We start from the raw sequence: 13,643 nt of genomic DNA, 5'->3' as shown, positions 1-13,643 counted from the left end.
AATTAACTTTTCTCACACTTACAGGTATTTTGACTACTCAAAGTACTTAAAGAATTACAACTTTTATTTTGCTTAGTCACTTTTTTAGATGTGTACTCTAACAAAACTAGAACCCTAGTTAATGATGGTTAGTGAGGAGGTTAATAAAGTGACGTTTTTTCATTGGTTAAATGAATTTGCCTTGCCATTAGAGACTAGCTACTTGTGGCTGGAGCCAGCCATTACAGCATGAGACAAAATTAGTCATTTAAAGAGCCTCTTAGACTTGGAAAAAGTGTGTTTGACTAGGCATTTTGCCTAACATGGCTCAAATAGAGAGCTTGTCGGAGGTGCTCATTGCTATCTAGAGCCCGTTGGAGGTGCTCGTCGCGAGCTAGGTTAGGGTGGTTGGTTCTTGGCTGTGGATAAGTGGTTCATTTTTCTATGGAGGTTTAGTGCTACTATCAAGTTTCTAGTTTATCTGCCGATCAGAAAAAAAGGTTTCTAGTTTATCTTTGAAGTGTGACATTAGGATTTAGTTTATCTTTGAAGTGTGACATTAGGATTTGGAAGAGTGAGTTTTTTCTTTTTTGGGTGAAAGAGAGAACTTCATTAATAATATAAAAATATAACAAGCTAGAGGGGATACAATTAGAACCAACAAACAAAACCAATCAAAATGTGAACCCTAATAGGATTGCAAAAACAACATAGCACACTACGGATATAAACATCTCCCATTCCAACACCTGCAAAAGATTCATTATTTAGAGAATAAAATCAAATACAGGATACAAATGGAGCATGCGATGATGTGGTGCTCAGAAGATGTGAGGATTGTTGAAGCTATCTTCAATTGTAGGAGATCGTTTGCACCTAGGCCTTGTAGCCTTTTTGGAAGGCTTGAGAATTTTGAATATTGTCAAGGTCCTTGAGTCTCAATTTTCGCTTAGGTTGGCTAGCCATGTGATGACGTCCCTTATCAGAATTGGCGTTCTGAATAACCCTGTTCCATTTAGACCTAAGAGGCCTCATCTTGTAGTAGGTTGAACTAGCCACATGATGACCTCCATCCCTCAAATCATTGTCTCCAAATGCCATTATTCGCTTAGTCCTGTTCACCATGGGACCCTGATGCACAAGATGGGTTTCTATTCAGATCAAAGACTTTACAACATTGGAATCCAGATGGAGTTTGGAAACCAAATGACACAACATCAAAATCCTAAGATGGCGTTTGTAAACCGACCGAAAAAGGAATGGGCTCACAAAGCTGTCAAGCTATCTATCTCAATTGTGGTGGAAGTGTTGGTTCCTGGAAAAGCTTACTTCTGGCTCGAACCTCAACAACTGAGATACTAGTTTGATGAAAAAATTGAAGGGCTCATCAGTTTCCAAGGATGGTTGAAGATTCAGGTTAATGAGGAGGAAATCAAGACCTAAAATGACACATTTCTTTCTATTCAAAGGCTTTTTGGAAGTAGAGCCTTTCTTGGTGCCCCTCCCAGACCAACTTGGATTGTCAAGCGTTTGATTATTGCTGATGTGTCGCCCTGTTTGGATTTTGCGCTTGTACAACATGCCCTTCTGAAACACATCCTATCGCACTCTGTTGTCCCTTGTGAACTCTTATATGGCTGGAAGTACACTTATAAGCAACAACGTAACACATGCCATACGTTGGAAGAAGTGGCAGTGGAGAGTGAAAATCATAGTAAAAAACATTAGGAAAGGTCTACAATACACACTCTTTGAAAGGCTATATGCACCTATTTTATGATTCATTCATAACATTTTAGTATGTTTTGCAACTTTTTGTTCTAGAATTCATAATTTTTCAGCAGTACGATTCGTAACATTTTCATTATAATTCGTAACATTTTGGTGTATCTCGTAACCTTTATATGATTCGTAACTTCTTAGCAATACGATTCGTAACATTTTTCTCTACAATTCATAACATTTTGGAGAGTGCATATGATACACACCTAAATAAAGAATATGCATTGTAATCTTTCCCAAAACATTATTGTTGTCTTTGACCCTTTTCTCATCACATTAAATGACTAGACTAAAAATGACCCCCATACTACGCAGCCCACTATAGAAAGAATCCTTTGCTGATGACTCATTTGACTCCATTACGATATGTGAGCGCATATCCATGGATTGAGTACCATCCATGTTTTATGTCGATTTTAAATGGTGAAGCATTTCACATCCCCTAGTACCAAACATCGAAGAGTCATGAATATCCGAATCCCAGTTAAGATAGCCTTGTTCGTTTTGATGTTTCATTTTGTTTTAACTTTGTTTTTCAATCATTACCTTATATCTTTCTCCACTCATTATCTTATTTTTTCAATTATTAATTTCATTTCTCTCTCCACTCATTATCTCTCTAATCATTACCATATTTATCTTTTCACCAACAACCAAAATTAAAAGGGAAATGATATTGGTACTCTAAAAATTGATGCAGGCACTCCAAAATCAGTGTAACTTCAAAGTCACTTTTCTTTATTTTTTAGAGTGCTTGCATCAATTTTTGTAGTGCCAATATCATTTCTCAATTAAAATACCCAAAGTAAGCAAACGAAACGCCAAGTCATCGTCGAAAAGTCTACAACTAAACTCCGAAGCTTCGAAAGCACGACTAGCTAGATCCAGGTTAAAATCAAAGTTATGGTCGAACGTGTCAAAGTCAAGCTCCTTCCAAGATGTCAAATGTGCGGAATTGCGCTCAGGAAAAAAACATAGTAGAAGGAGAAATTTTTCGACGCCGGGTGGGTATTACATGATGTTCGTTTAGCACATTCGAACCGTCTGATGCGATTTTGAACGGCTCGGATTTGAAAAGAGAAAGAGAAGGGTGGGGTGAGAGGAGAGATAATGTTTCAATTTGAATCCTCCAAAAGTGCATCGGACGGCTTGAGAGTGCTGAGCGGGCACTACGTGAGATATATCTACTCGGCACTGAAAAATTTCTTAGGCAGAGGCTCTGGATCCGAATACACCTAACAGAAAAACAAAAACCAAAGGGGAATGATTTTGCCGCTTCTCTTTTTGTTAATGTCATTCCCAAAATCACCCTTCTTTTAGTTAATATCACTTGTCTTGATTGAATGATTTGTTTTGTTAAAGAAAGAGAGTGACATTAAAATAAAATAAAAAGAGTGAGAGAATCAGGTCCTGTTCCAGAAACCTTCTTAAAAAATAAAAAGTTTATTTCATATTTTCAAACTAAAAAATAATATAAATAAAAAATAAATTTTCAATTCTTTTTCATCATATTAAAGATCTCATCGAAATCTTTTAAATAAGATTCATATTGTATATTTTTAAAATTTAATAATTTCATATTTTTTTAGCTTGAACTTCTTAAAAAATAAGGACATTTTTACCCTACTGGAACGAGCTCTCAATTCCCAAACCAAATCTCAAATCAGTTTTCAAGATCTCACTGTCACACGGCCCTTCAATTTGTCCTCGTTACCACCAAAACAACACTACCATCTCTTCTCTTCTTCTCAAAAACCATGTCACTCCTCCACTTGCTACCCACCAGCAACCTGCTCCTCCAATCCACCCTCGCCCTCTCTCTCTACGCGCTCCTCTCTCTCCTCCACATCCCCGTCCTCTTCCTCCACGCCCTCCACACCTACATCCACCCCGACGACGTCCCCGCCGCCCCCACCAGCGCCAACGGCGTCCGGGCTGCCATCCGCCGGCCTGGATCCGACCCGGATCCCAAACCAAGAAAAAGATCCAAACCCAGCTTCGAATTCGACGAGAACAAGGCCCAGATCTTCAGGCTCAAGCTCACTCACGCCCACCTCCAGTCAAGGCTCTACTTCAACCAGTTCAACGCCGCCTTCAGTTCCACCGCCATTGCCCTTTCCTCTTTGTTACTCCACCGTTTCTTACCCAAGTCAGAATCTTCGGGTATTATATCTAACGGTGCTATAATTCCTGTTCTATTAGGGTTTGCCACTGTTTGTAGGCTGCTTGTGTTTATTACTAGGGTTTCGTTCGAAAGATCGGCGTCGAAGCGGTCGGAGAAGCAACTGAGTGTTTTGTTGGGAATTCTAGGGTTTGTGTTAGGGCTTATGATTGTCCTTGAGATTGTTCCTAATTTTGTTATTGGGTTTGGGTTTGGGTTTTTGGATGGGTTTGGTAAGTTTCTGGTTGCTGGTTTGATGGGAGGTACAGCGGGCTTGTTGTTCATGCCGGCGGGTAGGAATGCCCGGTCATTTTGGCTAGGAACCGATCAGATTCGGTGCAATTTGCCGATAATTCATTGCGGGTGGTTTGCAAGAATGCTGCTTTATGCTAACCAATTGTTGGTTATGTTCACTTCATTGCTTTGGATTGGTCCATTTGCTAATATCCTTGTCAACATGAATGCTGATAATAGGAAAGGAGCAAATTTGATTGGCGATGTTGATCAGTTGGTTGGTAATGTTGGTATGTTGAAGTCTGATTTCGATAAGTTTAGGGTTTGGTGTTTGTTGGCTTCGGGTCTTCTGCAGATTATAACTTTGCGCTCGAATTTGCAAATGTATCTGAATGAAGCGGTTTTGTCTTGGTATCAGAGGTTGCATTCTAGTAAGGTTCCGGATTTGGAATACAGTAGGGCGAAGGTTTTCCTGCATAATCACTACTTGTGTCTTGTGGTTCTGCAATTTTTTGGGCCACCAGCTTTGGTACTGCTCTTTCTCGGATTATCTCAAGTTGATGGTAAGTTGTTTAAGGACTTGCAACCGGTGTGTAGTTTACTCCCCTGCTCAGATTTAGTTAAAGAAATACCTTTGTTTATGGCTTGGTGGATTACATTTGTTTGGGGTATATTTACTTTGGCGAGCATTGTTGTATATCGGCGGGGCATTTTGTACGTTTCATGATGTGGTGTTTGACATCCAGCCCTGGAGTTGGTTCTGCATCTAGTTTTGAGCCAAGAGTGTTGGGCTTGTAAGGATACATTGTCGTTGTATCCAATTGACGAGTTTCAGCTTTGGGGAAAATTGCATTTACCGATGTGGTAAAAGTATTTGACACCTTCAAGTTGGTTTTGCATCTGCGTTTGAGCCAAGAGTGTTGAGGCTGTAAGGATGCATTTTGATTGTATTAATTGACACTTTAATTTTGAGGCTGAATTATCATTTTTTGGTTGCATTTCCCCAATGTGGTATAAGTATTTGACACCTTCAAGTTGGTTTTGCATCTGCCTTTGAGCCAAGAGTGTTGAGGCTGTAGGGATGCTTTTTGATTGTATTTAATTGATGCTTTAGTTTTGAGGCTGAATTATCATTCTTTGGAGACATATCCTACTCTTTTCTAGTGTCTTCTCCCAAATGGATTTCATGCTTCTTTCTTTCTGATGCAATAGTTTTTACTTTTTACTGCTTAGTGTCTACAGAGATAAATTTCCTGCATAAAGATAAAGTAGTTTCTTGAAAAGTAATTAATGAACCTGTGTTTTCACTTCACCTTTCCTCTTTTAAGTTTATTACTGCTGAAAAAGTATGTAAGATCCTTCCTGTTTAAGTTTGCTGAGTATAATATACAGCAATGTACTCACCTAGATTTTGCCATATTTCCATGTTCTATGCGTATGGCATATTCATTGCAATTGTCCAGCTCCAAGATTAATTGTTGATAACCAAATGGAGATCTCATCTACTTTCGTTTAGGAACGGCATGAATATGGAGCAGACCTGATTTTCTTATCATCTTGTAATCAAAGTTGTGCTTAGTGCTTACTGAACATAGATAACTTGCAGTCATTGCTTGATCTGAGGATCTTTGGTCTTCCGCTGTTCATTTGATGATGTTGTGGTAATAAAATTAATGTGTTGTACCTTTTGCATTAATGTCTTCTTGTAATAGCTCTTGGGTATGTGTGATACCGAGGCTTTGTAGTGGTAGGTAATCTTACTATCGGAAGTTCTGGTTTCTTGTCGAGTGTGTTATTTAGTCAAGGAGTCGTTTGGAGGATTCTCTTTTGGACCACCACACCTCGAATAAAGGTGTTTATGGTCTATGAAAAGCAGATACACAATGAGTTACAAGACGGTGTTTGTGCTTGCTTTGATTGAAGAGGTCAAGGGCTGGGATACGACATAAATACATTTGTTAGTGTCTTTATTCTGTTACTTCAACTGCGAAGCGAGCTGAAGACGTACTTGAAACCATTTTTGAAAATATTACGGAAACTGTAATTCACCAGATCTGGATATACTTGTGGCAATGCCTATATCGATTTTATGTTGCCTAATTTTATCTCATATACATCGCATTGTTACTTGATGAGGTAACTTATTTTTCATTATTATTCGCACGATGCTTTCCAGTTGTTGTCTCATTCACAATTAGCTTCTTCTGCTCGTCTTACTTCTTTCTCATTCACCATTATAGCTTCTTCTAGCCGTCTTACTTCCATCTGTTCGATAACCAATTGCTTCAATTAGATTAGTGTGGCTTCTTTGTGATGTAAGTTGGCAAAATGCAGCAGAGGGTGTGTTATTTTCGTATCTGAGGAAACGCACAGATAATTCTTTCACTTGGCATTCAATACTTACAGAGAGAAATGCTCTTGGAAAGTGACTCTCTCACTAGAAAATACTACTACTAACGTTGTTTTCCTGCAATACTAAAGTATATCCACTTGTTTTCGCGTTATCTTGGTTGGATAACAATACGCGTAGGAATATTATTAATCTTGTGCTGGAACTCTGGAATGAATGGTGGTAAATTTTGTAGAAATGGGACATGTTTGGATCCTATAAGGGGACCAGGATAGAGGTTTGGATGAGAATGATTCTCCTCCACTACCAAAAACCGAGGAAATTTTTTGTGGCTTTTTGGCTATCTTTACGCGCACCTCGACTAATTCCGGGATTCTAAAGGCCCGAAGTTAACGATCGGGCAGAATCTTCAGTGGCCCAAAGGTTTGAAATATTGTGATTCGAACAAGCGACCCTTGTAGAGGACTAACACTTAGTATTTGTTTTTTCACATTCACTTGGCCAAATTCCTAGGGGTTAATTTTAAGTACTCCCTCCGTCCCTTTATTATAGTTCAGTATTCCATTTTGGGCTGTCCCTTAATAAGTATCCATTTGATAAAGTTAGTGGGTAAAGTTGGTACATTGTCTATTTTGTCTCTAAAAGTAGATTCCATTTTGAAAAGTTAGTGAGTAAAAAGTGTAATGATGATGGGTAAGTAGGGAAAGTGGAGGAAAAAATTGATGTGAAAGGTATAATGATGATATTTTTTTAATAAGTTGGAGTTACGAAGTAGGACATTTAAAAAGGGACGGAGGGAGTACCTTTTTTTATGGAATACAAGAAATCCGAGTTTGAAGATTGTTAATTGTTAATTATAGGTAGGATTGAATAAACTGAACTTAGGATGTCTTCCACCAACACAAATAAGTGCTTCTTCCTTTGGAGGGTGTTTTGATAACTTGGCTCTTCAAATTGGGTTTGGTTTTGTTTCCTCCTTTGAAGATGCTTTTATTGTGCTTATTTGAATGGGTGAGGCTATATGGTGTTGATGTTTTTACTATGGTGGAATAAATCCATGACATCTCTAAAATATCTTCGACTCCCAAGTGATTTGGATGGTCAGAAAGTCCAAGATTCAAGTCGTGCTAACGACGTTCTCTCAAACTCTGCTCTCTTACAAAATCCAGCGATGTTTCAGTAGCCATTTATGGGTCAGTAGTTGCTATAGATCTTTGGTCCCTTTTCGGGACCTGTCGTGGGTATAGAGTTCCTACAATCAAATCTAGGGAGGACAAATCTAGGGAGGGCTGTAAGGCCCGGTCACTCCTTCTCCACCATTTTTCCTTAGAAAAAACAAAGTCAAAGAAGGGTTCATCTGCAAGAATCCCTAGCAAGAACCATAGTTTTGAAAACATAGAAGCAGTACATGACAAAAATGAAAAAGAAGAAGACAGACAAGGTCCCAACTTGCAATGAGTAGAACCCAGAAACGAAGGGGTGATTGGCATTTCGCAACCTCCTTTTCCTTTTTTTTTTTTTCTTTTTCTTCTCATTATAACTCTTTGGGGGTCAAATGAAAACGCAATTGTGTTTCATTCCCAAAATCGAAGAATATGCGTACATACAAAGGGGTACATATTACTTTGAAATCCGTCTCAGATCTCAAAAAACAAAAAAAATCGGAGCCGCTCATTTTATTCAAAATATTTTGTTTTGGGTAAATACAAAAAATCAACTCAATTCAAATATTGGTAAGAGCGTTTACCAAACATCCAACTTTGCTCCTGAATTCAGGAAAGAATTCTAAAATAAAGTTGGATGTTACGCAAATGCCATAACCGATATCCAATTGAGCTAATTTTTTACATTGACCGAAAATAAAATATTTTGAACAAAATGAGCGGCTTCGATTGAACTCGAGACGGCCCCAAAGCAATAATGTAAACGGGGTATACCCCTTTGTATGTACTCATAGCAGGTTTGTACCCCTTGTCCTCCTAATATATACGCATAATTATATAAGAATCACCAAATATTATTGTATTCTGATTTCTAAGGGAGTGAAAAAAAATTATTCAATTTCTTAGGGCCAGTTTTCCAAAAAAAGTCAATTGGCTTTTGGGGCTTTTTTGTATTGTCCTTATTCAATTTTTTTTTTAAGTTTTTTAATTTTGTGTCAAACTTTTGTGGAATATTGATTTGTCTCGACAAGATATATCGAAAAAGTAAAAAATTGTGACTTTTACCTATTTCTTTTTGAAAATATCCAATAAAATGTCAATAAAATTTTGAATTATTAGAGCATCCGCAATAGGAATAATCAAAATCAATAACCAAAATGTGTCACGTCAGCATTTGATTATCTATTTAGTTCATAATCAAACTTAACAACATCTACCTCCACATTGGCTATTTTTGCATCCCTAACAAAAAAAACCCCACAATATGCAATGCACCTATGTCCAATTGCAAACAAGTTTTAATCACGCACCCGACCACACCACATTATTCGTCTCGATGAGACGATTCCAATATAGGGTGTTTTTGAGTTTTGAATTTGGTTATTAGGTTTTGTTATTGAGTTTTGGTTAGAGTTAGGTTCCGGTGAGGGATCCCTCATTTTATTAAAATGCGAGACTCCCCTACCCGATTAAATTTCGATGATCCGAGCTGCTCAAAGTGATCAGAACGTGATTTTAAGGGTTCCCGGGAGAAATCAGCAAAAAAAATGACCGGAAAGGGCTTCATCCGAGCAGTTTTCATTGAATGGTTCAAAAAAAATTGCTCGGATGACGCCCTTTCCGGCCATTTTTTTTGCTGATTTCTCGCGGGGACCCTTAAAATTACGTTCTGCACACATTGAACGGTTCGAATTTTTAAAATTTGATCGGAAAATAAAAGTCCCTCATTTTGTTAAAATGAGGAATCCCTCACTTGAAAATTCCTCGTTTTGGTTATTGGTAAAAGTTGTTAAGTTTAGTTATGGAATTGGTGGAATTTGGTTATTTACTAGAAGACTTGTAACTTTGCTTATTACAATGTGAGACATTTTTTGAGCATTGTTATTAAGTTGGATGATGCTATGATGTCCCCGGTCATTTTGGGGACACCGTAATTTTTGGCATAATTTAACTATTATGAGTATTACTAAAACCTATTATAAGTATAACAAAACCCAAACAAGGCAGAACCAAGGAATATCCAAAAAACCAACCAAGGCATAACCAAACTCAATGAAGGCATAACTAATAAGTTATGCCTTGCTATGGTTCTGTTATGCTCATAATGGTTTTGGTTATGTTCATAATGGATTTTGATTATGCTCATAATGGTTTTGTTATGCCAAAAGTTACGGTGTCCCCAAAATAACCGGGAACACCGAAGTCATTCCCTATTAAGTTTGCTTATCTATACGCATTTGCTTATTACATTGCGGATGCTCTAAGAACAAAACAAAGGGTCAAGTTGACTTTGTGTGTGTGTGTGTGTGTGGGGAAAACTAGGCCTTAGAATTCCAAAGATAGGACCTACATATATGCAAAGTACAATGAATATACAAAATTTATAGATTGACAAGTTACGAGAAAGATGGGTGAAAGAATTTTTTATAAAAAGATTGTACATTCAATTATAATTACAGTAAGAGATTCTATGCAAGGCAACATGATGGGAAAAAAAACCCAGCAAAATCTATTTATTGTGGTTATATTCTAAAACACCATTCTATTTTAAAATTTATTTGCACATTTTATCAAAGGTTTTCTAGATTTATATCTAATTTGATTTAATTCTCAATCTACCGCTCCTAATCTAAAAATTCTTGCCTAAGAATTTTCATTCAAGAGCCTCTTCGGCCTAACTTTAAAGAGATTTTTAACACATTTTTTATGGTTTTTTTCTTCTTAATATTTAAAAAATTACCACAAGTTTTATAGAGTATCAAACTTTTTGGCTCGGCGAAAAAAATCGAAAAAGTATAAAAACATGGACCAAAATTTTAAAAAAGTGCATATAAAACGACAAAAAAAACTTAAATTGTCAGTCTTCTTGTTTTTTTTAATAACAATATATAATAACTTTACTAACACACAATGAGCAGACGGATAATTGCTTAGTGATCCAAAGATATTGTGCTAAGTGGTGTTCCAACACTTTTCAGAAATTTTCATTTATTTGAGATTCACACACATTTCTCTCTCTCTCTCTCTCTCTCTCTCTCTCTCTCTCTATATATATATATATATATATATATATAGATGATGCTATGGTGTCACATCGTAATTTTTGGCATAATTTCACCATTATGAGCATAACTAAAACTCATTACAAGTATAACCGAACTCAAAAAATGTATAACCAAGAAATATTTAAAAAACCAACCAAGGCATAATCAAACCCAACCAAGGCATAACAAACAAGTTATGCTTTGCTATGGTTCTGTTATGCTCATAATGGTTTTGGTTATGCTCATAATAGGTTTTGGTTATGCTCATAATGATTTTGTAATGTCAAAAGTTACGATGTTCCCAAAATGACCGGGGACACCGAAGTCATTTCCATATATATAACTAAGAATTAAAATAACATGTGATGGTGTTTCAAAACATCCACTAATAAGTAACTTTTATAATCGAACCGTAATAATTTTGTAAAGTCGGACCCCTCTTATATATCGACACATATGATACTCCTAAATAGATACTCTTGAATGAGAAACCTTCTGGATTAACACGTAGCTTCTCGCTCTTTCCATTCCTTTTTTTGTTCCGTTTTCCTTCTCTCTCTCTCTCTCTCTCTCTCTCTCTCTCATTAACTTGTTCCCCTCCTATTTATGCTCCACAGAACCTTCTAGAATTGCCCAAAAAAAAAACCCACACCCTTCGATCAACGCTTCTCTCTCTCTCTACAACCCCTGCCAGATCTGGTTCGACATCATCGCCTGCAAACTCATCTGTAAGGTATGCCGACTGTTCCGATGAGTGCTCCTTGGTTTTGACATCATTTTGTTTTTGAAATTCTTGGGCTTAATTATCAGTTCTCCGATTTCCTTAGGGTGGAAGGCGATGGCCCCACCTCCGGTAGAGCAGAACGGCGGCGAATCGGCGGCCGGAGATGCGTCGAGGACGCTTCCGACGCCGTTTCTGAACAAAACGTACCAGCTCGTCGACGACGTCGCCATCGACGACATCATCTCGTGGAACGACGACGGATCTACCTTCATTGTGTGGAATCCCACCGAGTTCGCCAGAGATTTGCTACCCAAGTATTTCAAGCACAACAATTTCTCGAGCTTCGTGCGTCAATTGAACACATACGTGAGTCTAAGTTTCCATGATGTGTTCGAAATATGAATTAAATTAACATTTTTCTAGTCGTTTCCTATTTTTGCTCTGTTTTTTCTGATTTTTAATTATTTTTTAGGGATTTCGGAAGGTCGTCCCTGATCGATGGGAATTCTCTAATGAATTCTTCCGAAAGGGTGAAAAACGGCTTCTATGCGATATCCAGCGGAGAAAGGTAGCTACGCCTGCCACTGCCGTGGCAGTGGCTGCTGTGACGGTGGCCGCCGCTCCACCGTTGCCGCAAGGGACGGGTTCTCCGTCGATTTCCGGCGATGAACAAGTAATCTCGTCGAACTCGTCGCCCGTTGCTACGCCCGTGCTTTGTCGACAGACGAGTTCTGGAAGCACGTCCGAGCTTATCGACGAGAAAGAGAGACTGAGGAAGGAAAATTCCCAACTCAACAGAGAGTTGAGTCAGATGAAGAGTTTGTGTAACAACATCTACGCTTTGATGTCGAACTACGCGAACAAACCGGCGGAGACCAGTTCGCCGGCCGTGAAGCCGCTCGATCTCTTGCCGTTAAAGAGGTACTGCGGCGGAGAAACCTCCGCCGACGGCGGTAGCAGCAGCCAGTCAAAAACGGAGGCCGAAACGGAGACGAGTCCGAGGCTGTTCGGCGTCGCGATTGGTGCGAAACGGATGAGGGAAGGCGAGGCGGCGGCGGCGGCAGCGGAGGACCGAGATTTGCAGTTGCAGCTGGGCGGGGCGGAGGTGAAATCGGAGCCGTTCGATCACGGGAACGGTGACGATGATGATCAGGAGACGGCGTGGATTAGGCAGTGCAATCGGACGAATCACGGAGGGCGTGCAATTGATTAGTTGTGGATTGTTTTCTAGGTGGGAGGATGTTAGAAACTCGTAGAAAGGTGTACACACACGTGGACGAGGCACGTGCCGAAGGGGACGCTTTGCTTCGGGAACCTTCTGTGGGGACCCATTTCAGGAAGTTTCTTCGACTTTGTAGCTTTCCTTGGGTGAAAATGATGACTTTCTTTTTTATTTTACTCCTTTTTCTAGTGTTGTTTAAATTGTTAGTAGTAGCATAACACATGCACCAGCCAAGTATGACTATTTATGGAGTATTATATATGGAGTGTTGCTTATATTGCTATATGATTGTATCATAAGATGTCGGTGTTCTTTACCCTTTTTAATAATTTAGTGTTAAGGCCGGTGCAACTCGATTAGTTGTATTTGGACGACAGACATCTTGGGAGGCAATGAGAATGTGATTTCAAAATTACTATAAAATTTTTATGCTTGGAAAGAGATTAATTAGGAATTTGATTACCGATCTTCTTCCAATACAGGAGTAATCACTTTCTTAAATAAAAGAGAAATTTGATCACTCCACTACTTCTGAAGGCTCGGTTTGGATGACCGAAATCTTCAATAAGAATAGAAATGTGATTACTAGATTCTTAAGAATTTATTTTTTTGGGTGGAAATAAGAACATGATTAATAGGAATGAAATTCCTAGGAATACAATTCCTCAATTTTATTCTAGTGTTTAGATTAATTCAATAATCTTATGTATGAATCAATTTTTTTGAAAATTTATTGAAGTCAATATTTTCTTTTTTTTATTGGTTGAGCCAGAAATCTAAGATTTTCTGGGACAAGGGAGGGATAAGATTCTCAATTAATTTGGTAATGTGATTCCTGGTCAGATGTGTCGTAAGAAATCACACTCCTATTCATATTCTTCCAAACATGAGAATTCTGAGGGCTGGCGCTAATGCCACGACAGTTAATTTGGTTTCACGATATTGTCCTCGCTGGTCAAACCCACACAGTCTTCTCTCTCTCTT

General features: G+C 38.4%; 2 protein-coding genes across 2 annotated transcripts; both read left to right on the top strand.

The window, feature by feature from the left end:
• The first annotated feature begins 3,418 nt into the window (after positions 1 to 3,418).
• On the top strand, positions 3,419 to 5,319 carry LOC131321055 (uncharacterized). Its single transcript, XM_058352072.1, has 2 exons — positions 3,419 to 5,103; positions 5,222 to 5,319. The coding sequence occupies exon 1, from the start codon at positions 3,519 to 3,521 to the stop codon at positions 4,881 to 4,883; it is 1,365 nt and encodes a 454-aa protein (XP_058208055.1). The 5' UTR covers positions 3,419 to 3,518; the 3' UTR covers positions 4,884 to 5,103; positions 5,222 to 5,319.
• Positions 5,320 to 11,162: 5,843 nt separating this feature from the next.
• LOC131321056 (heat stress transcription factor B-2b-like) lies at positions 11,163 to 12,958 on the top strand. The gene is made up of 3 exons (XM_058352073.1): positions 11,163 to 11,446; positions 11,541 to 11,803; positions 11,910 to 12,958. Exons 2-3 carry the CDS (start codon positions 11,552 to 11,554, stop codon positions 12,648 to 12,650), a joined length of 993 nt encoding a protein of 330 aa, XP_058208056.1. The 5' UTR covers positions 11,163 to 11,446; positions 11,541 to 11,551; the 3' UTR covers positions 12,651 to 12,958.
• The last annotated feature ends 685 nt before the right edge of the window (positions 12,959 to 13,643 follow it).

The sequence above is a fragment of the Rhododendron vialii genome, chromosome 3a, assembly GCF_030253575.1.
Source record: "Rhododendron vialii isolate Sample 1 chromosome 3a, ASM3025357v1".
NCBI classification, from domain to species: domain Eukaryota; kingdom Viridiplantae; phylum Streptophyta; class Magnoliopsida; order Ericales; family Ericaceae; genus Rhododendron; species Rhododendron vialii.
This window is presented reverse-complemented; position numbering and strand designations above follow the sequence as displayed.

Coding starts and splice junctions, on each gene's coding strand:
- LOC131321056 (XM_058352073.1), top strand. CDS start 11,552: ATGGCCCCACCTCCGGTAGAGCAGAACGGCGGCGAATCGGCGGCCGGA. Junction 11,804..11,909: donor TGCGTCAATTGAACACATAC/GTGAGTCTAAGT, acceptor ATTATTTTTTAG/GGATTTCGGAAGGTCGTCCC.
- LOC131321055 (XM_058352072.1), top strand. CDS start 3,519: ATGTCACTCCTCCACTTGCTACCCACCAGCAACCTGCTCCTCCAATCC.